This window comes from Equus przewalskii, chromosome 1 (assembly GCF_037783145.1).
Source record: "Equus przewalskii isolate Varuska chromosome 1, EquPr2, whole genome shotgun sequence".
NCBI lineage: Eukaryota > Metazoa > Chordata > Mammalia > Perissodactyla > Equidae > Equus > Equus przewalskii.
The window spans coordinates 154,368,477-154,390,987 of NC_091831.1; the positions used below are offsets into that span (position 1 = coordinate 154,368,477).

At 39.3% G+C, this 22,511-nt stretch overlaps 1 protein-coding gene across 10 annotated transcripts in view; it reads left to right on the top strand.

Moving 5' to 3' along the window:
- The window catches only part of RYR3 (ryanodine receptor 3), a 485,038-nt gene that overhangs the window by 227,278 nt on the left and 235,249 nt on the right, over nt 1–22,511 (top strand). For all 10 annotated transcript variants that reach the window (XM_070584420.1, XM_070584411.1, XM_070584464.1 and 7 more), the window contains exons 11-14: nt 1,545–1,718; nt 5,420–5,541; nt 18,800–18,968; nt 20,340–20,475. In XM_070584420.1, coding sequence (XP_070440521.1) covers nt 1,545–1,718; nt 5,420–5,541; nt 18,800–18,968; nt 20,340–20,475 — 601 coding nt within the window. The remainder of the gene's footprint in view (nt 1–1,544; nt 1,719–5,419; nt 5,542–18,799; nt 18,969–20,339; nt 20,476–22,511) is intronic.

The window sequence follows — 22,511 nt, forward strand, 5'->3', positions numbered from 1 at the left end:
CAAAATAACTAATTTTGTTTTTATGAAGGTTTGAATGATAAGAGCTGAAATTAAAAAAAATAGATTTGAAAGAAAAAATTACTCAGCTATATATATAAATATATACATATATTCTATCAATATATGTTTATTAAGTAATCGGCAGGTGCTGGATTCTCTGTGTGAGGAATCCAAAATTAATTGAAATCTGACCCATGCCCTTGATTTTTTAATAGCCTGGCAAAAAGACGATGTCGTGTAAACAAGCACATTTATTATGGCGTGCTGAGTGGTGAATAGAGGAATGAGACTGTGCTGGGGCAATACAGCGGGAGAGACTAACTCTGCCTTCACAGAGAAGGTGATGTCTGAGTGGGATATTGAAGGATGAGTAGGAGTTGCGATTATGGGGAAGAGCGTAGTCTCTGGAGCTGGACTTCCCGGTTTAAGTCTTGGCTCTTTCACTACTTCCTGAGTGACCTCGGACAAATTGTTTTTTCCCTATACGTTCGTTTTCTCCTCTGTAACACTGCAATAATATTTGTAGCTGCATCAGAGGCTGTTATGAAGAGTTAGTCCATGCAGAGAACTTAGAACACTGCCTTGCCCATGGTAAGGGCAGCATAGATGTGCTGCCGTTGTTCCAGCATTAAGAATGAGAGTAAAGTTGTTGCAAGCCGAGGGAACAGCACGCTACATTTTTTATTCTGTAAAAGAATTCAGAATGCTGCCTAGCTAATGGCTTTTACAAATGAGCAGTTTAACGCAAGAAGTAGAAAAGAAATGGAAATAGAGGAGAACCATTCAGAGGCTCTGATTGATGAGGAGGGGACTGAGTTTCCACACACCATGAGTCTGCTTCCTGACTCACTCTGTGACAGGCACCTCAGGTTGTCACTGAGTGGACACCTGATGCACAGTACCTCCTTTTTCCATACTGGAGAGTCAGTTCCTTGAAAATAATGGCAATTGGAGAATGAAACCCATTGCCTGGATCACACACTGAGGAGCCCATAAGAAACTAATATGCCAGTTACTGCATTAGTCTTAAGGCACAGCAGCCCCTACGCGCTCCAAGAGTCTGCTTTCTCTGCTGATTTCCATAAGAGATATTTATATGATGATAACAAATATATTTAAAACCCCTAAGTTGGACATTTATAGAAGATAACCATTAAAATTATAGAAGATACAGCTTGCTGAAACTAATTTAATTGGTCAGTAAAGGGTTAATTATTAAGGCATGTAAGTCAGGATGAGGAAAGTAGGGTATATAATGGACAAGTGTATAAAATCAGACCTGAAAAGAAACCTTACCAGCTGCCTCCTTTTTCCATGGATTTAAATAATCACTAAAGTAGCTGAAACTTGAATTTCATTGATTTTCCAATTAACAGCAGATAAGGGAAGCAAGCCTTTCTGAAATCCTGGCTTGGACAGGCACATCATGATTATCGTGGGAACTGGTTCCCTGGCTTACAAATTCTGCACAGGTGATTTGTTTTATATATTGCATTTCTATTTAATCAGACATGCCTACATTTGTTTCATTTTCTGTGAAATAGGAAATCAAGGAGAAATTGGATTCCAGTCACAAGCGAGATATAGAAGGCATGGGAGTTCCAGAAATCAAGTATGGAGATTCTGTCTGCTTTGTCCAGCATGTTTCCAGTGGTCTGTGGGTGACCTACAAAGCACAAGATGCTAAGACATCCCGCCTTGGACCTCTGAAAAGAAAGGTGAGGGGTCAGAAAGACTGTCCAGAATTGTTTTACGCTGAGTTGGAACCGTAGGCAAGAGCAATGATTGTGAACGTCAGGTGGAAGTGATGTATGTTTACTTCTTACAATTCTTACTATTCTGAAGAGTTGTTCTGTGACAGATTGTACAGCCTCATTTGGTTACTTTGACCTCGTATTCTGTGAAGAAAAAAAGTTAAATACATGGCAAATCTGTGAGGAGGGGGTTGAATTTGTTCAATGCACTCGAAAACCTGAACTAAATGACTTTTGGTGGTTTGCTGTTTGGGGATTATCCACATCATTGCTCCCTTCATTTAAGTGGATGATTGAGTTACTATGCAATTTTCATAATATAGAGACTAAATAGAATCTCTCCAGAGAAAATGCAAATTGCATGATAACAAGCCCACAGGAACCAACATGCAGAAAGATGAGATATTGTGGAATGATGCTGTATCCACAGAGAATGGGCCCAGATTTGAGTGGCCCGTTACAGCCTGCTGCAGTGGGAAACTGGCTTGGATACCCACATCATCTTTCTACCGGAAAGAATTGCCCTAAGAGTGTTTCTTTTGATAGGAACCAGAAAATAAATGCCTAGGGCCTGATGCTTGTTTTCTTGGAAAACCCTTACAAAACACAGGTTTGGGTAGTTGAGTCCCAAAATAAGGTTTTAGGAGGCATTGTACACTGTAGTTCAGGTACATCAGCCTAATGTGGAGGTGATGAAAAGTTTCCCAGAAGGCTGGTTATTGCAAGAAAGGAGGTTGGGAGAAAACCATGAAGTAATAGCTTACATTTATGTAAATTGTAAGATACCAGGACAATATTTGGAAAGGGGAAAATAAAATTGTGAAGAGGAGATAGAAAACAGCATAAATAAGAGGCCACACAGACTAGCTTAGATAAGCCCAACCTTTCCTCTGTGAACGATTATAAAGACTGGATGAAATACAAAAAAACAAACCATTTGGAGGTTTCAACAACAACCAAGGCATCCACAACAACAGCAGATAGAATGTAAACGCCCTAAGGTGAGCCCTACCTTTGTCACCACTTTCCCCTCTGTGTATTTGCTGAGTTGCAGCACCAAGGAACGGGGTCTTATGTTAGCTTCACTAATAGACTGAGATAAGGTTGGTCAAGGTTTCTGGGACTTGAGGGGCCAAGACTCTAGAGTGGAGGAAACTGTAGAAATGTGAGCCTGAAATTCTATATGTAATTTCCCCTAGCTTCTTAAGCTGGCCATGAATGGGATGTGAAGCCAAGATAGCAAACAGAAAGCAGCAGCTGTGATGGAGAAGAGCAAAGCAGAGATGTTGACAGTATACCAGTACTCGGTAGACAGAGGTTGGGGTTCAGGGTCCCTCAAGCTGGAATGGTCCTTGAAAATGCAGTAGGCTTTCAGTTAAATCCCAAAAGGGCTCTACCCCAGGAGTAAACACCACACCATGGAAAATAAGGGCAAATTGAAAATAGATATCAAAAAACCATTATCTACCCTACTAGCCTATCAGAAGAAAATTAAATCCTCTGTAGAGTATGATAATATCATTTAAAGTCTCTACAATTTTTCAGACCTACTAAGGTAATGAGGACATTTAAAGAGAATGGAATTTATGGATCTCAGCTGTAAGCCTGGATGGGAGGGTACACACTTGAATGACCTTGTCAACTAGGAGAGACCCCAGTTTGAGTTATTGATTTATTGTGCCTGGCCCTGCCTTTCTCTCCCAGGACCATAGCCTGTAGATGCACCAAATTGCTGGAATGTGCATGTGAATTTGGGAGGTGGTTTCTGAAATGCTCTCTAAATGGTGGTGTAGTGTTCAGCCCTTGACAGGGCTGCCCTGCTCCATTTAGGGAAGAGCAGGTTAAGTTCCCTTCTAAAAATACGAAGGCACTCCAAATCTGTGTTAAGCATTTTATGAAACAAACAAACAGGAACCTAGAAAAACCAATGGAGACTGGTCATAGTGAAAAACCTGATGAATGGTAAGTCACCTTTCCCATTCCTGTCTCAGGTCTCTGCTCTCTGCTTTGGGTTATGGTCCTATTCCTCTAAGAGAAAAAGCCCCAGGAACTGGGCTGCAGCGATCACTGGGGCCCATGATAGCAACGTTCTAATTTTCCCCATTTCTCATGACTTTCTTGTTTGGCTGACCAATTTGAATGTGTTATTTGAACAAGCAAAACCTAAGAATTTTGATCTTTAGGGACCAGATAAAGGACTGAAGCCAAAGTAAATCCAGTGGCAATGTATTACCAAATCTAAATGCAACCTTGTTCACCAATTGCTGGAAACTTCTGACGAAGTAATGTTTTGAGACAGTTGGTGAATCCAACAGTAAGGGCATCCTTTACTAACACTTAAACTACAGTGTGTAGATGGATGTGAAGTCTTTTTTCAAAATAAACATCAATACTTGCAAAAGCAAGCCAGTATTCTACTTCCTGTGTAAATTCATTATATCAGGACATACCTCAGCAGGATGAAAAAAAAAGTAAGAGATTTTCACTTGGAAAGGAAAATGAGTTTTTCCTTGTGCTAAAAATGAAACCAAAAATCCTTATTCTAAAGATATTTTCTGGAGCCACATGTAGACTATTTAATTGACATACAGACTGACCGACCCCTCTCCCACCAGGACTTACAAAGGGTCTCCCTTCACATCAAGAGGAAACCATGCCAGGAACTTGAGTCAGGATTTGACCCTGACTTGAACCAGAATCAAACCATCCTGGTTAACATCTGCACATACTTGATGCTTTTAAGGAAAAAAGCACTGAGCTCTAAAACACCAAAGGCTGCTAGCCCCACCCAAAAATTGTATAATGATGTCATTATTTATGATGATGTTATTGGTGATCAGTATGCTTAGCTTCCAGATAACTGATCCAGGATCAGTAATATACGGCCCCTTATAACAACCATCCATTGACCATCTCTTATATTTTAGGAACCATGCTAAATGACTTACGTATAAATCATCTAATCCTCCAAACAACCCTCTAAGGTAAACCCATTTGCAGATGGCAAGGTCGAAGCAAAGAGAGGTTAAGTAACCTGCCCAAGGTCACACAGCTAGGAAGTGACATAGCAGGACCAGAACTCAAGTTGGCTGATACCAGAGCCTATGCTTTCCAACCCACTCTCTCCTCCATGAGAAGCAAACTCCGGTCATGAGCCGCTTCCCCAGTGCTACAGTTAACTATCCCTGTGTGGCTGTCCTTCAGTAGAGAAATCCAAGTGGATTTTTGAGAGGGTTTTACTTTGACTTGTCTTTCTTCTTCCTCAATTTATCTCTGGAGGTAAACGCTCTAAACAAAGTGACTTTTCCCATCTCCAAGAATAAGGTTTTGTGTTCATTTTAAGAGAAAAATCTATTATAAAGTATTATAAAGTATGTTTTCATCCTTCCAAATTGGCCGTGTAGGCCCAAGGAACTTATTGTAACTCATACCACAGTGGCACATAAAATTTCATTTTCATCAAAGGACCGTGTCTCAGGAATGATTCATATGTCAGTAGTAGGGCGTATGGGCAAAATAACTTTGTTAATGTCCCATTTTCAAAATGGACCCAGGGGAACTTGGTTGGGTAGAAGTTGTGCAGGGATGTGGGAAATACTGCAATAAATGTTGACTCTCCAGCTGTGGAGTGATGTGTAACCTGGTGTCCCTTGCTGTGTGGGTAGGTCATCCTCCATCAGGAAGGCCACATGGATGACGGATTAACGCTGCAGAGATGCCAGCAGGAGGAGTCCCAGGCTGCTCGGATCATCCGGAACACAACAGCCTTGTTCAGCCAGTTTGTAAGGTACCTGAGCTCCTTCCTTTTCTCTTCCTGTGAGTTTCTACATTGTGGCTATCCCATCCCACCTACCCACCCCCTTTTAATGCTGTGACTTTTCAGGAAATAATTAAACATCATCAAAGAGTTTTAGCAGAGAGACCTTGAGACTAAAACTTGTTTCCCATATAGGTGACCTCCTTATCAGCTTCCCTCTTTGCCCAACAAATGCCCAACCCCCTGGTTATTCAGGTCGGTGTCGTGAATACCCAAGGTCTTTTCATGAAAATTAAATGACGAGATCTGGAGTACTTTAAGTCCCTTTTGTATTCGTTTGTAAAGAGGGGAGGAGAGAGGAGAAATGCATCCATGCCTTCTGTGCTATTTAAAAAGGCTTTCTAGGGGGCTGGCCCCGTGGCATAGTGATTAAGTTCAGCGTGCTCCACTTTGGTGGCCCTGGTTTGTGGTTTGGATCCTGGGCACAGACATACACCACTCGTCAGCCATTCTGTGGCGGCAACCCACATACAAAATAGAGGAAGACTGGTACAGCTGTTAGCTCAGGGGCAATCTTCCTCAAACAAAAAAAGAGGAGGATTGGCAACATGTTAGCTCAGGGCAAATCTTCCTCAACAACAACAACATAGGCTTTCTACATCATTCAGAATTATTGCTAAGGTTTGAATCCTAGTAGATTTGCATTGGAAGCTGTGGGTTACCCAGACTATGGCTGGGACTTAAATGGGAAAAGTAACTAAACTGCATGTTTGGATCATAATCCCTCCAGCCTCAACAATGCTGCCAAAACAGAACTCTGGATTGTGTTCACCAATTACTTGAGGAAGGGATTTGGTTGTAAACAATGCAGTGTTTCGAGCTATCCTTCTCCTGCAGGAAAATATCTCTAAAGCCAAGAGGGTTTAAATTGGGTTTGTGAATTTGCATGAAATGAGAAAATTTTTTCATACCTTTGCTTTTCTTCCTCTTGAAACATTGTGATCCAAGGGGTGTATATTAGCTAGGTTATAGGTGAAGCTGCTGTTGCAATTCAGGATAAACTTTCCTTTCTGTTTAAAGTAATAGTACAGGGTAGGCAACTGGTTTAGGGAAAATAGACAATCCTGCTACTGGGGCTCAGGTTCCTTCCATCTTGCTGCTTTGAGATCTCCTACAGGTTTTTAAAATGTGTCCCTGGACTAGCATAGCAGCATCACATGGGAACTTGTTAAAAATACAAATTCTTGGGTTTTACCTCCCAGCTACTGAATCAGACATCTAGGAGTGGTCCCCCAGGAAACTATGTTTTCTTAGGCCCTCCGCTTGGTGCTGATGCATGCTAAAGTTCACAAACCACTGCCCTGGAGTAGGAGTCTTAACCTTGGCCACATGTTAGATTCATCTGGGGCACTTTTAACACCCTGGTGCCCAGGTATCATCTCAAACCAATTGCATCAGAATTTCTTGGGTGGGATCCAACACCAGCTCTTTATTAAAGCTCCCCAAGCCATTCTTATATTCAGCCACAGGTGAGACCGACTGTTCTGGTATGTTTTCGTCATCCACATGGTCAAGGGGAAGAAAGAAGACGTGGAAACAAGCAATTTTTTACCTAAAAGATAGACCGAGAAGTTGATCACTTCCCATTGCATTCTGTTGACTAAAACTTAGTCAAATGGCCACATCTAGCTGCAGGGACGACAAGAAATATAATCACTGGTTGGTTGGCTATGTACCCAGTACAACTCAGGGGTCCTGTTACTAAACTTGAGACAGGAAAGTAGACAATAGAGGTATTCTTGCCACAGGATGGAACCGAGACTTGCAAGTCAACGATGCTTTGTTGCTTTTGGCTCTGCCGCTGGTTTCCTGTGATCCCTGGGCAAAAGTATTTACTCCTTTCTATGCAACATTACATCTAGACTGTCCCCCTTCTTTGAAGAAAGGATATAAAAATAAATGGCTTGGTATAGGCAGAAAAAGATAATTACATGCAAACATGAGTTTTTCATGTAACCTAGACTATCACCAGAACCATCGCCGTACCAGTGGATGGTTTTATTTATCTTGTCCCCAACTCTTTCAGCTCTGCTCTAAAACCTTTCTTAAAAGTCAGTGGTCCCTATCTTACACATATACAAAAATTAATTCAAAATGAATCAAAGACCTAAATACAAAACCTAAAACTATAAAACCTGGAGAAGAAGACTAGGCTTAACTTTTCATGGCCTTAGATTAGGCAATGATTTCTTCAATATGATACCAAAAACAAAAGCAACAAAAGCAAAAGTAAATAAATTGGGCTTTATCAAAATTAAAAACTTTTTTGCTGCAAAGGGCACCATCAAGAAAGTGAAAAAACAACCTACATAATGAGAGAGAATATTTGCAAATCGCATATCCGATAAGGGACTTGTATCTAGAATAAAGAACTCTCACAACTCAACATTAAAAAGACAAATGGACCAATTTAAAAATGGGCAAAGAATCTGAATAGACGTTTCTTCAAAGAAGATACACAAGTGTCCAATAAGCATATGAAAAGATGTTCAGCACCATTAGCCATCAGGAAAATGCAAATCAAAACCACATTGAGATAATACTTTATTCCCTCTACGATGGCTGTAGTCAAAAAGACTGTCAATAAGAAATGTGGGACAGGATGTGAGAAATTAGAACCTTCATACACTGCTGGTGGGAATGTAAAATGTTGCAGCCACTTTGGAATATAGTCTGGAAATTCCTCTAGAGGTTAGATATAGAGTTACCATATGACCCAGCAATTTTACTCCTAGGTATATGCCCAAGAGATATGAAACATATGTCCACCCAAAAACTTGTACATAAATGTTCAGAGCAGCATTATTCATAATAACTAAAAGTGGAAGCAGCCCAAATTTCCATCAGTTGATGAATGGATAAATAAAATGTGCTATCTCCATAAAATGAAATATTATTTGTCCATAAAAAGTAATGAGGTACTGATAAACACTAAACGTGGGTGAACTTTGGAAAGAGCGTGCTAAGTCAAAGAACCCAGTCATGAAAGACCACATATTGTGCAATTCTATTTATATGAAATGTCCAAAATAGGCAAATCTTTAGACAGAAAGTAGATTCATGGTTGTGTAGGGCCAGGGTGGTCATAGGGGTAAAAGGGAGAGACTGCTAATGGGTACGGCATTTGAGGGGAGCTGATGAAAAAGTTCCAAAATGATTGAGGTGATGGTTACGCAGCTCAGTAAATACACTGCTGTTAAACCATTGAACTGTACCCTTTAAATAGATGATTGTATGATATGTAAATTATGTTTCAATAAAGCTATTATTTGAAAATCATCAGTGGGAGTTACATGCCTGACAATGGGAAAATTATCTTTAAACAGCTTTATTAGGTTATAATTTATATATCGTAAAATTCTTTTAAGCATGTAACTCAGTGAGTTTTAATTTACAGAGCTGTACAACCATCACCACAATTCAGGTTTAGAACATTTTCATCGCTCTAAAAAGATTTCTTAATGCCCATTGCAGTTTATATTATTTGCCACGCCTGGCCTTAAACAACCAATCATCTACTTTCTGTCTCAATTTAATACATTAAATTGATAAATCATACAATGTGTGGTCTTTTGAATCTGACCTTTTCCCTTGGCATTACATTTTTGCGAGCCATCCCTGTTGTAGCACGTAACGGTCTTCTGTTCCTTTTTATTGCTAAAGAGTATGCCTGTGTGTGTGTCTTTTATATATATATATATAAGTACATAGATATATATATAAAACACATGTACACACACATGTATACACACATAAAGGTATATATATGATTGTGTATTTGGACATATATAGAAAGAGATCTTTGTATATAGATATCTCTATAGAGAGAGACATATAGATATACACAACAGACACACACAGCTCATATTCTGTTTATTCATCAGTTAAGTTGCTTCTGTTTTTGGTCATTATCAGTAATGCTTCTTTGAATATTAGTATAAGAGCCTTTTGGATGTGTTTTCATTTCTCTTGGGTAGAAATGGTAGGAGTGGAATTGCTGAGTCATGTGAATTTATGTTTAACTCATATTTTTATGGTAAAATATACATATAAAATTTGTTATTTTAACCATTTTTAAGTTTACAGTTCAGTAACATTAAAGACATTCAAATTGTTGTGCAACCATCATCGCTATCCATTTCCAGAACTTTTATGTGATCTCAAACTGAAATTCCCTGTTCATTAAGCAATAACGCCCCATTCTCCCCTCCCTCCAGCCCCTGGTACCACCATTCTACTTTTTATTTGTATGAATTTAATATTCTAGGTACCTCATATGAGTGGAATCATACAATGTTTGTATTTTTGTGTCTGGCTTATTTCACTTAGTAAATATCTTCAAGGTTTATTCACATTGTAGCACGTATCGGAATTTCATGCCGTTTGAAGTTGAATGGCATTACATTGTATGTAAATACCACATTTTGTTTATCTATTCATCCATCAGTGAACATTTGGGTATGTTTAACTTTTTAAGAAACTGAAAACCTGTTTTCCAAAGCAGATACACCATTTTACATTCCACTCAGAAATGTGTGAAGTTTCAGTTTCTCCACATCCTAGCCTACAGTTGTGATTGCGTGACTTTTGATTGTAGCCATGCTAGTGGATACAAAATGGTATGTCATTGTGGTTTTAATTTACATTTCCAAAATGACTAATGATTTTGAACATCTTTTCATGTGCTTATTAGCCATTCATATATCTTCTTCAGTAAAATGTAATCAAGTCTTTTGCCTATTTTTTAGTTGGGTTGTTTGTCTTCAAATTGAGTTTGAGAGTTCTTTATCATCTTCTGGTTACAAGTTGGTTTTGTTAATAGATTTATGACTTGCAAATATTTTCTCCTAGTTTGTGCTTTTTCTTATTTTCTTACTAATGTCTTTTGAAGCACAAAGTTTTAATTTTGGTGAAGTCCAACCTAACATTATTTTTGTTTATGGATTATGCTTTTGGTGTCATATCTAAGAACTCTTTGCCCAACCCCAAATCACCAAGATTTTTCTTCTGAAAGTTTTATAGTTTTAGCTTGTATATTTAGGTTTATGATTCATTTTGAATCAATTTTTGTGTATGATATTTGGTAAGGATTTATATTAATCTTTTTTTTTTAAGAGATTGACACCTGAGCTGACATCTGTGGCCAATCTTCTTTTTTATTTTCTTCTTCCTCTTCTCCCCAAACCCCCCAGTACATAGTTGTATATTCTAGTTGTGAGTGCCTCTGGTTGTGCCATGTGGGGCACACCTCAGCATGGCTTAATGAACAGTGCCATGTCCATGCCCAGGATCCAAACTGACGAAACCCTGAGACATCGAAGCGGAGCATGCAAACAGCTACTCAGCCACGGGGCTAGCACCTATATTAATCTTTTTGAATGTGGATCATGTGGATAACTGAAAAGACTATCCCTTCTCCATCAAATTGCCTTGACACTTTTATCAAAATTCAAGTGACCATAAACGTAAGGGTTTATTTCTGGACCCTGAATTCTATGCCATTGATCTAAATACCTCTCATTACACCAAAATAGCACTGTCTTAATTAATGTAGCTTTATAGTAAGTATTGAAATCAGGTAGAGTGAGTCCTCCAATTTTATACTTCTTTTCAAAATTATTTTGACTCTTCTGGATCATTTGCATTTCTATGTAAATTTTAGGATGAATTTGTCAATTTCTGCAAAAAAAAAAAATACCTGCTGGGATTTGATAGATATTGACTTAAATCTATAGATCAGTTTTGGGACAACTTTTATCTTAATAATAATGAGGCTTCCAATCCATAAATGTAGAATCTCTCCATTTATTTATCCTTCTTGCATTACTTTCAGTCGGATATTATAGTTTTCAGTGTATTTCTCACATTTCTTATGTAAAATTATTCACAAGTATTTATTTTTGATGCCACTGCAATGGGATTGTTTTCTGAATTTCATTTCAGATAGTTCTCTGCTGGCATGTATAAATACTGGTATACAGAAATCGAGTTCTTTAAATATCAATCATGTGTCCTGTGACTTAGTTGAAATGTTTTATTCTAGTGGATGTTTTTGGTTTGTTTGGGTTTTTTTAATTGAGGTATAATCGCCATACAACATTATATTAGTTTCAGGTGTATAACGTAAGGATTCAGTATTTGTAGACATTGTGAAATGGTCAGCACAAGACGCCTGGTTAACATTCGTCACTATCCATAGTCACAGAATGTTTTGTGTGTAATGAGAACTTTTAAGATTTACTCAGCAACTTGCAAATATATAATACGGTATTATTAACTGTAGTCACTGTGCTGTACATTACATCCCCGTGAGTTACTTTATAACTGGAAGTTTGTATCTTTTGACTCCTTTCACCCATTTCACCCACACCCCCAAACCCCTGCCTCTGGCAACCACCAATCTATTCTCTTTATCTATGAGCTTGTTTTTTTGTTTGTTTGTTTTTTTAGATTACACATATAAGTGAGATTATTTCACGTAGCATAATGCCCTCAAGGTCCATCCAGTTGTCACAAATGGCAAGATTTCATTCTTTTTTGTGCCTGAAGGATATTCCATTGTGTCTATATATACCACATATTCTTTATCCATTTATCCATCAATGGACACTGAGGTTGCTTCCATGTCTTGGCTGTTGTCAGTAATGCTGCAGTGAGGATGGGGGTGCAGATATCTCTATGAGTTAGTGTTTTTGTTTTCTTGAGATAAATACCCAGAAGTGGAACTGCTGATCATATGGTAGTCTTATTTTTAATGCTGTTTTCCATAGTGGCTGCACCTCCAACAGTGCACAAGAGTTCTCTTTTCTCTACATCCTTACCAACACTTGTTATTTCTTCTCTTTTTGATCATAGCCATTCTAACAGTGTGAGGGGATATTTCATTGTGGTTTTGGTTTGCATTTGCATGATGGTTAGTGATGTTAAACACCTTTGCATGTACCTGTGGGCCATTTGTATGTCTACTTTGGAAAAATGTCTATTCAGATCCTCTGCCCATTTTTTAATCAGATTATTTTTTTGTTATTGAGTAGTATGAGTTCTTTATATGTTTTGAGTACTAACCCCTTATCAGATAAATGATTTGCAAATATTTTCTCCCATTTCAAAAGTGCCTTTTCATTTTGATGATGGTTTCCTTTGCTGTGCAGAAGCTTTTTAGTTTGATGTAATTTCAATTGTTTATTTTTGCTTTTGTTGCCTTTGCTTTTGGTGTCAAATCAAAAAAAATCATCACCAAGAACGATGTCAAGGAGCTTACTGCTTATGTTTTCTTCTAGAAGTTTTATGGTTTCAGGTCTTACCTTCAAGTGTTTAACCCATTTTGAGTTAATTTTGTGTATGGTGTAAGATAGTGGTCCAGTTTCATTCCTTTGCATGTGACTGGCAGTTTTCCCAACACCATTTATTGAAGAGATGTCCTTTCCCCATTGTATATTCTTGGCTCTTTTGATGTAAATTAATTGACCATATGTGTGCGGGTTTAGTTCAGGGTTCTGTATTCTATTCCATTGATCTAAGTGTCTGTTTATGCCAATACGTTACTGTGTTGATTACTATAGCTTTGTAATATTCTTTGAAATCAGGGAGCATGATGCCACCAGTTTTATTCTTCTTTCTCAAGATTGCTTTGGCTATTTGGGATCTCTTGTGGTTCCATACAAATTTTAGGATTAATCATTCTGTTTCTGTGAAAAATGGCATTGGAATTTTGAGAGAGATTACGTTGAATCTATAGATTGCTTTGAGTAGTATGGACATTTTAACAGTATTCCTCCAATCCATGAGCATGAAATATCTCTGTTTATTTGTATCTTCTTCAATTTCTTTCATCATTGTCTTATAGCTTTCAGTATACAAGTCTTTCACCTCCTTGGTTAAATTTATCCCTAGGTATTGTATTCTTTTTGATGCAATTGTAAATGGGGTTGTTGTCTTAATTTTTCTTTCTAATAGTTCCTTATTAGTATATAGAAACACAATCGATTTCTGTATATTGATTTTGTATCCTGCAACTTTACTGTATTCATTTGTTAGTTCCAACAGTTTTTTGGTGGAGTCTTTAGGATTATCTATGTATAATATCATGTCAACTGCAAATAGTGACAGTTTTATGCCTTCCTTTCCAATTTGGATGCCTTTTATTACTTTTTCTTGCCTAATTGTTCTGGCTAGGACTTCCAATACTATACTGAATAAAAATGACGAGAGTAGACATTTTTGTCTTGATCTTGACCCTAGATGACAAGCTTTCAGGTGTTCATTGAGTATGATTTTAGCTGTGTACTTGTCTAGTGAGCTTTTTTCTTTAGAATTTTCTACATAAAGGACCATGTCGTCTGTGAATAAAGAGAGTTTTATTTTTTCCTTTCCAAAATGGATGCTCTTTCTTTCTTTCTTTCTTTTTGCATGATTTCACTGGCTGGAACATCGACTACAATGTGAAATAAAAGTGGAGAGAACAGACACCCTTGTCTTGTTTCCAATCTTGGTGGGGAAACATTCAGTTTTTGACCATTAAATAAGATGTTAACTATAGGATTTTTGTAGATGCCCCTTATGAGGTTGAAGAAGTTCTCTCCTATTCCTGGTGGAGAGCTTTTTATTTTGAATGAGTGTTAAATTTTGTAAAATTCTTTTTCTTTGTCTATTGAGATGACCATATGGTTTTGTTCTTTATTAATATAGTTTATTACATTAATTGATTGAGAATACAGTATTGAAATTTCCAACTATTGTTGAATTATTTCTTCCTCAATCAATTCTTTCTTCACTTATTTTGGCCTCTTATATGTTTATAGTTGGCATGTCTTTCTGATGAATTGACTCTTTTATAATTATAAAATGTCTCCCTTTTTTCTTTATGAACAATTTGTCTTAAAGTCTATTTTGTAGAGCCACTCCAGCTCTCTTATATGCACATTATGGGTGTTGTTTGAATGGTATCTCTTCTTTAGTCCTTTTACTTTCAACCTGTTTGTGTCTTTGAATCTACAAAGTGTATCTTGTAGATAGCATACATTGTATCTTTTTTTAATGTAGTCTGACCATCTCTTCCTTTTATTGGTATGTGTAATCCATTTATAGTAATGTAATTATTCAAATGGTTGGATTTATGTCTGCCATTTTGCTACTTGATTTTGATATGTCTCGTGTCCTTTTTGTTTCTCTGTGCTTTCTCCTTTGTGTTAGATGTACAGATATATTGATAGAAAATAGATGTTTTCTAATGTAATAGTTTAATTCCATTGTTAAAGAGTTTTTTACAACTTTTTTTAGTTATATTCTTAGTGGTTGCTCTAGCAAGCTCAGTATATATTTAACCTGAAACAGTCTCCCTCCAATTAATACTGACAAGTGAAATAAAGCAATTTTGCTCCAATTTTAATTCTCTTCCTCTTCCTTTGTGATATTTCCATGTATATTATATCTTTTTGTCTTATAAGCCCAGCCATACAATTTTACAATTATTGTCTTATGCATTTGTTTTTTAAAATCAGTTGTATCAACAAAAGAGCAATACGTATACTGTGTTTTATATTTACCTACATAACTGCCTTTACCAGTGCTTTTTATTTCTTCCTGTGGATTCTAGTTACTGTCTGGTGTCATTTTCTTTCAGCCTGAAGGACTTCCTTTAGTAGTTCTTGTGAGGCAAGCCTGCTACCTTTTGCTGATGGACCTGTGTGTGGGTTGGATAACGTGTTCAAAGTTCAGGCAGTTTTAAGTCTGTCCTGGATTTTGCTTTCTGCTTGCACAAGGCCTAACATTCAGCCAGAGATGAGTAGATCTCTAGGGCCCTCCTGGGTCCTTCCTGAGCATATGTGTGGCCTTGCACATGGTCTACCCCCTGCCCCACCTTAAAACTTCTTTGCTATGAAGCTGGGGGGAGGGGATGGGAACTGCCTCAGGCTGAAACACCATAGACTCCCACTGCTCTTACCAAGACTCATTATTTTTATTAAATACGTACTTCTCAATTTGTTATATGCCTTTGGTCAATTTCCAGAGACCTCAAACACTTATTTGGATGATTTTGTCCAATTTTACCATTATTTTGTGGGAGAAAAGATTTACTGTGCTCCTCACTCAGCTATTCTGGAACTCCCACTCTCAACGGGGGAGCTCTTGATTCTTCCAGCCACAAGATGTTTTAGAAGAAAGGAGGGCTAATGAAAAACTAACCAATGTGGTGGGAGAGGGCTGCAAAAGCCATGGTACTTAAATTTTGCAAGAGCTGGGAAGCAAAGGATAAAAAAATAATTTGGAAGATTCTCCTCTCCTCTTTTGAGAAACCAGCAGTGCATGCTGTGTACAAATGGAAACAAGAAGGAGGGGGTGGCCTTCTGGGAGAGCAAATTAAAGTTAAAAGGATAGGGAAGGAATAAGAAAGAACAATGAAGAAGAAAAGGTGAAAGTTTCCGTATGCTGTCTCATCATTCTCTGTATAGTTGCTGGGAACTGTCCAACAGGACGAATGAACAATGCAGGAGATGATGGAGTCTCAGAAATCCCGCTGAAGAGAAGATACTATCCAGCTGTCCTCTGAGTTTAACCTTAGGAGGGAAATGATATATAAATAATTATTATGGTAATGGCATGGTAAATAGAACCACCTGAGATCTTACTTGAATTTAACAAGAGGAGTCCTTGGCAAAGATCTGAGAATGTAGTGGGGCACGGACTGTAGGGAGTGGAAGACCGGGATAAGATAGATAGAGTGTCTCATCTACTACAGTAAATGAGATAGTAGTTCTTAATTGAGACATCCTCTTGTCCCTGTCCTTCTAGATCCATCTGGGTCTCCTCGCCAAGGTTCTAGAGTAGAATGTGAGCACTGTGAAGCCATCCAGAGGTCATGTCCATTTTCACCACTGTCCCCAGTGCCTGGCATGTGGTATGTGTTCTATTTTGAAGGAAGGAGGGATCTACCTCAGTCCATTGGAGGACTGTTATAGTGATGTTTCTTCAAGGGGCAAGCTGAAGTGATCCAGCAGTGAGAACCCACATAACAAAAAATTGGACCCAGAAGGACCCTGGAAATCAGAATGTACCTTTCCTATTTCCAGGTGTAAAATTGAAGCAGAAGAGGCTTAGAGGCACTCTAAATATCATATGGTTAATGGCAGCGACTACAACCTGGGTTTTCCAACCAGCTGTGTAGTGCATGTGCTGCCCTTTCGAGCTACAAAATGTCAACAAACCTCTTCTTTCATCTTTTCTTATCACATAAAGAATCACTATTTAACTGGCATCAGCGTCTCTAGTAAATCCAAAATATTTTTAAAAAGAGAGAGAGACAAACTGCAATTGGATCAAAAATCTTGAGGAAAATATATTCATCCCCTCACTGAATCTAGAATTGGAAAGGCATTCCTGACTGGGTTTTGTATTCTCAAACCTTCAACTCGTGTCCTCACGGCATTGTTGTCTTCACTATCTTTGTGTCCAGTATCCCAAATAGTCATTTGTGAACACTTCCTGAGCACTTACCATGTGCCAGGTATTGTCAGGGGTTGAGCACACACTGATGAGGAGTCCCTCCCGCCTGCAATAAGCCTACAACTCACTCGTGTTCTGTGCTCATTGCATGCACTTGACATTTTTTTAAACAAAATTGGAATTATTGTCACTTCATAACCTAAGTGTTTTCAGGGTTTGTTAAGCCTCTGCTTTAGGCCTAGATAAGAATCTTTTCTTAGCATGTGTCCAGATTAATTTACAGACAGTCCCCAACTTATGATGGTTTGACTTATGATTTTTCAGCTTTATGATGGTATGAAAGTGATACACATTTAGTAGAAACCATACTTCAGTTTTGAATTTTGATCTTTTCCCAGGCTGGTGATATGCAGTATAATACTCTCTCATGATGCTGGGCAGTGGCAGCAAGCCACAGCTGCCACTCAGCCACGTGATCACTAGGGTAAACAACTGATACACTTATAACCGTTCTCTACCCAGACAGCCATGCTGTTTTTCGCTTTCAGTACAGTATTCAGTAAACTACATGAGATATTCAACACTTTATTATAAAATAGACTTTGTGTTAGATGATTTTGCCCAACCGTAGATGATATAAGTGTTTTGGGCATGTTTAAGGTAGGCTAGACTAAGCTATGATGTTCAGTACTTTAGGTGTATTAAATGCATTTTTGATTTACAATGGTTTCAACGTACAATGGGTTTATCGGGACAAAACCCCGTTGTAAGTCAAGGAAGGTTTGTATAAGCAAATACACTGTAAACACAAAGAACTCATTATAAATTGACCCAAGGAAAAGCCCTGACATTATTTACACATTCAACCAATTCTCGATCCCCCGGGGCTAACGTTGCAGTTCCCCAGGGCCTTGGTCCGTTTCCCCCTTCCTCTTCTTAGCCTTTGTCCTAAGAAATGCTCATCATTTGACCTTTCAAGAGGATGGGAAAATGAAGTCTTATTTTGTCATCTATGGAGGTTGATGGTCTCTTTGTGTTGAAAGGATTTAGTTACTTTCTGGAAAATTATGACAGGGAGTCAGAGAAACAGAGACATATTTGGATAGGAGGAACACAACAGAATGCGAGAGATATAGGGGGCCAGGTAATGCCAAGGAAGGGGTGGGAACATTGAGGCAGAGATGAAAGATGTCGAGGGATGGGGGATGCTGAGAAAGAGAGGAGGGGGGATATGCAGAGGAAGTCAGAGGGAGAAAGAGACATACAGAAAGCAAAGGAGACATCAGCAAGTGGAGTGGGGAAGCAGCAGTGTGGATGCACACACATAGAAACGTGAAGAGAAAAATGCATGCAGAGATGTCAAATAGACACATGGAGAGAGAGAGAAAGACAAAGATCTAGATGGACGGAGAGACCCAGTGATAGAAACCCTTCCAGCTTTATATTCACCTATTCCAAGAAGGGCATGTGATCGTGTAAAAGAACTATGGGTTATTAAGTTTATTATTTTTGAAAGTGTTTTTATTTAAAAGGAAAAAGTGTGGCAGACAGCGAGGGGTCATTTCCCTTTATTTATGAAATGGCTTGAAAATGGAATCAGAATATTCTCTTCTGTTGCTCTGTTGGTTGGCAAACATCAACTTGTGGTCATTCGTACAACGAGTACCCCAGGAAGCAGTGCATCATGCTCAGTATGGGGCAGGTAGGAACCAGGATCTGGTGGATGCTTATCAGAGGCCCTGCTGGTAGCCCGGTGCCTGAACCTTGTCCATCTTGTGGTTTTTAGTGGAAACAATCGCACGACTGCTCCTGTCACCCTGCCAATAGAAGAGGTCCTGCAGACCTTACAGGACTTGATCGCCTACTTCCAGCCCCCGGAGGAGGAGATGCAGCATGAGGACAAGCAGAACAAACTCCGCTCACTGAAAAATAGACAGAATCTTTTCAAGGAAGAGGTAAGTCTAAAAACTATAGAATTGAGACTCTCTTTGTGTCAGAGCTAAAATTTCCCTGTGACTGCAATTTAGCTGTGTCTCCATGCACGCACGTTTATGAAAGAGAGAACAAGAAAGCAAAGAAACTGGGGAGAAAAGGATTAATTGGAAGCTGGTCTTCCCCATCAGTGCCCCTGGTTATGTTAGCAGTGTATATTATAGCAATGTACACAGGCACATTCAAACCAGATTATATTTTAAAGCTTCAGTGCCTCATGTGTATCCAAAATCCATTTTCAGTAAACCTCAGCTATTAGAGCCTGGCATTGGCTGTGATTCCCAGTTTTTGGAGGATGTTAGAATTACCTAGGAAACCTGTTTGAAAAATACAAATACCCATCAAGAATGACTGAGGAGCTGATTTGAAAGATACAGGTGATGCTAGGTCCTATGTAGAACCTGAGCATCTGAGCCACTAGGGATGGGACCTGGATATGGAGGAAACACTAAGTTGGGACTCAAGGGGCCCCAGCCCTTGTACTGGCTCCATCCCTGGTTCTGTGTGACCTTAGACAAGTCACATACCTTCTCTGAACTTGGACATGATGATCTGGCACTAACAGGCCATGGTTGTACTCCTTCATCACCCCCATTCCTGGGGCCAGGGCTTGTCCCTTGGGCATTTCCAAAGTTAGTGGGGTGGGATATAGACCCATCCCCGCCCGTTCTCCTGATCTAAGCAGACTTGGCTCAGGGGACATTCTGCACACCTTATAGACTACTAAAACTACATTTACCATCTCCCTCCTAATCTTTAAAAACAGCTAGGTAGAGACATTTTTACTGTGTGACATGTTATTGTAAATTAGATGTAAAAGTAGTTAAAAATCCTCTTTTGGTCTTATTGTCTCTAAATCCCACCTTTTGGGGGTGGAGGAGTTAAAGAAGCAAGCATAGTTATCTTGTGCATCTGAATGGAATTTCTTGAACATATTAGATATTTAAGAGAAAAATAGGTACTCTGTCCAGGGCTGTTTCTGGGTGAGTCAGAATCATTTCACACCAGGCACAGCGCAGGCTTCTGTGAGACTCCTTCACGCTCCCTCTTCCTCACTATGTCCTTGAGTTGAGTTAAACACGTGGGGGCAAACCCATCAGAGGAGACTGCTGACTCACTCCCAAAATGGATGCTGTTTAGGTCTCTGAGGCATAAAAATGCATATTTTGTTTTTAGGAGGAAACAATCAAAGCCCAAACTGGCACCATGAAGGTCTATTTGCATATGAGCGTTTTCAGCTTTAAAAGGTGAATGACATGGGAGGGGAAACAGCAAAAAGGATCCCACTTTATTAATCAGGAATTTTTACTTTTTTCCCCAACTCTCTTTCTCAGGGAATGTTGGCTCTAGTGTTAAACTGCATTGATCGCTTAAATATCTACAACAGCGTAGCACACTTTGCAGGGATTGCAAGAGAAGAGAGTGGCATGGCCTGGAAAGAAATTCTGAACCTTCTGTACAAATTGCTGGGTAAGTGCACACACAGCCCTCTCCCTGGGAAGATTTCCAAGGGTGGTCTGTATGGGATTTCCATGGGGCAAACCAAGATCCTCATCTAGCCTCATTCCTTAGGGACCTTTTGTTAGCCATCTGATTTTAAGCCATCCATCCATTGCTAGTAGCTTGTTGTCCTTTCCCTACTTAGAGCAAGAAGTCAGCAGCACATGGAAGCAGATGGTGGTCAGTTTTGCCGAAACTACCCGTGAAACCCTTGACAGTCTCTTAGACTCTCTGAACCTCAATTCCTCATCTTTAAAATGAGGGAACAAGACTAGAACATGTTTATGGTGCCCTCCACTTCTAGACTTCTGACACTTGCAGTTTATAAGGGACACTTTCACTCTCCACTTGTTGGTTTGTCATGGTTCCTGCTGCTTTGGCCTATGATTTATTTCATTTTGGTGGAGGAAAAAAAGGCAGAGGGTAAGGATTTCTTCTCACAACACTGAGTGCATGGTGATGTTCTGGTGCCTGCTATAATCAGTGCCACCACCTGGGTCCAGACTGCCAGGCTGTAGGAGGAAGACAGTATCACCCTATGCAAGAAGGTGGCCACCAGTAGTTGCTCAGACATGGTGACAAGGCAGCATTTTAGGGCTTTGCTCTGAAGTGTAAGTCCCATTAGAGGAAGTCCATTGAAAGTTGAGCAGGCCAGAGGGGAGCCCAGAGAAGTCAGGTGGGACCCATTCTCGATGTTAAAGGTCAGGCTGATTGGACTGCCACTGTACTGTGTGACCTTGTACAGTCCCTTCCAACTCTAATATTTTGTAATGATTTGATTCCACTCACTAGTATTACAACGATAATAACTAACATTTATTGAGCTCTGTGTACCAAGCAGTGGAATATCTTTTTGGTCCTCAGAGCAACATTCTGAGGTGTAGGTACTGTTACCATTTTATTGATGGATAAACTGATGCTTAGAAACACTCAAGGTCACACATGTTGTGAATGGGGAAACTATGGCTTGGGCCCAGGCAGACTGACTCCAGAGCTGCAAGCTTAATCGCCTTGCTGCGCTGACCTGAAAATCAGTTCGAGAGCTCAGTCTGAATTCTGCCCTCCATTGAGTGCGGAGGTACAAAGCAGAGGTCCTGAGGAAGACCTTACCTTATCCAAACACCTTACAAGCAGCTGTAAAACCCAGCATCTGAAAACCAACAGCATGAAGAGCAAGTTACTTGGGCCAATCAGTTTCCATGGACTTGTTCCAGAGTTGCATCTGCAATACTGACCTATGGGAGGAAGGTTACTTGGTCTCAATTAGGGAAAATCCAATGACAACACATTCTCTCCACCTTTTGCCGTATCATCTATCAGTGGTTCTCAAACCTGAGCAGGCATCAGAATCAGCTGGAGGGCTGGTTAAAATCCAGATGCTGGGCCCCATTCCCAGAGTTTCTGATTCAGTAGATCCAAAATAAGGCCAGAGAATTTGTGTTTCTAACAAGTTCTCAGGTGACACTGACATTCTGGTCCAGGGACCACACTTTGGGAACTACCGTCATACACTGATGTGTTTTAGATATTTTAGAGTTTCATGTTTAATTATTACTTACCTGTTCGTTTAACCAACCTTTCCGGCTGTGTTTATTTTTTATTTGGATGCTTCCTTTAGCAGTGAAAAAATAGCAAATCTCTAGCTAGGTTAGAAATCATTGCAAGGAATTGAGTTCTTAAGCCAGTAACCAAACAAATATTATTTTCTTGCTTAGCACTTTCTGAAGTAGTTTTAATTTGTGTGTTTACTGTCCCTTTATCCTACTTCATGAAGGCAGGGAATGTGCTGCCATGTTCCCACTGCTCTATTCCCAGTATCTAGACAGGTGCCTGGTACAGAGCAGATTCTCTGGAAATATCTGAGTGAATGCTAGATTTTTACTCTTCTAAATATAGAAACAGAATTGCATCGAAAGGCTCCAGAGGGGAAGATCGTCATTCAGTTCCTTTTAGTTGCCAGGCAGGTGGAGTATTTAACAGCTTCCCAAGGTCTTATGCTCCTCATT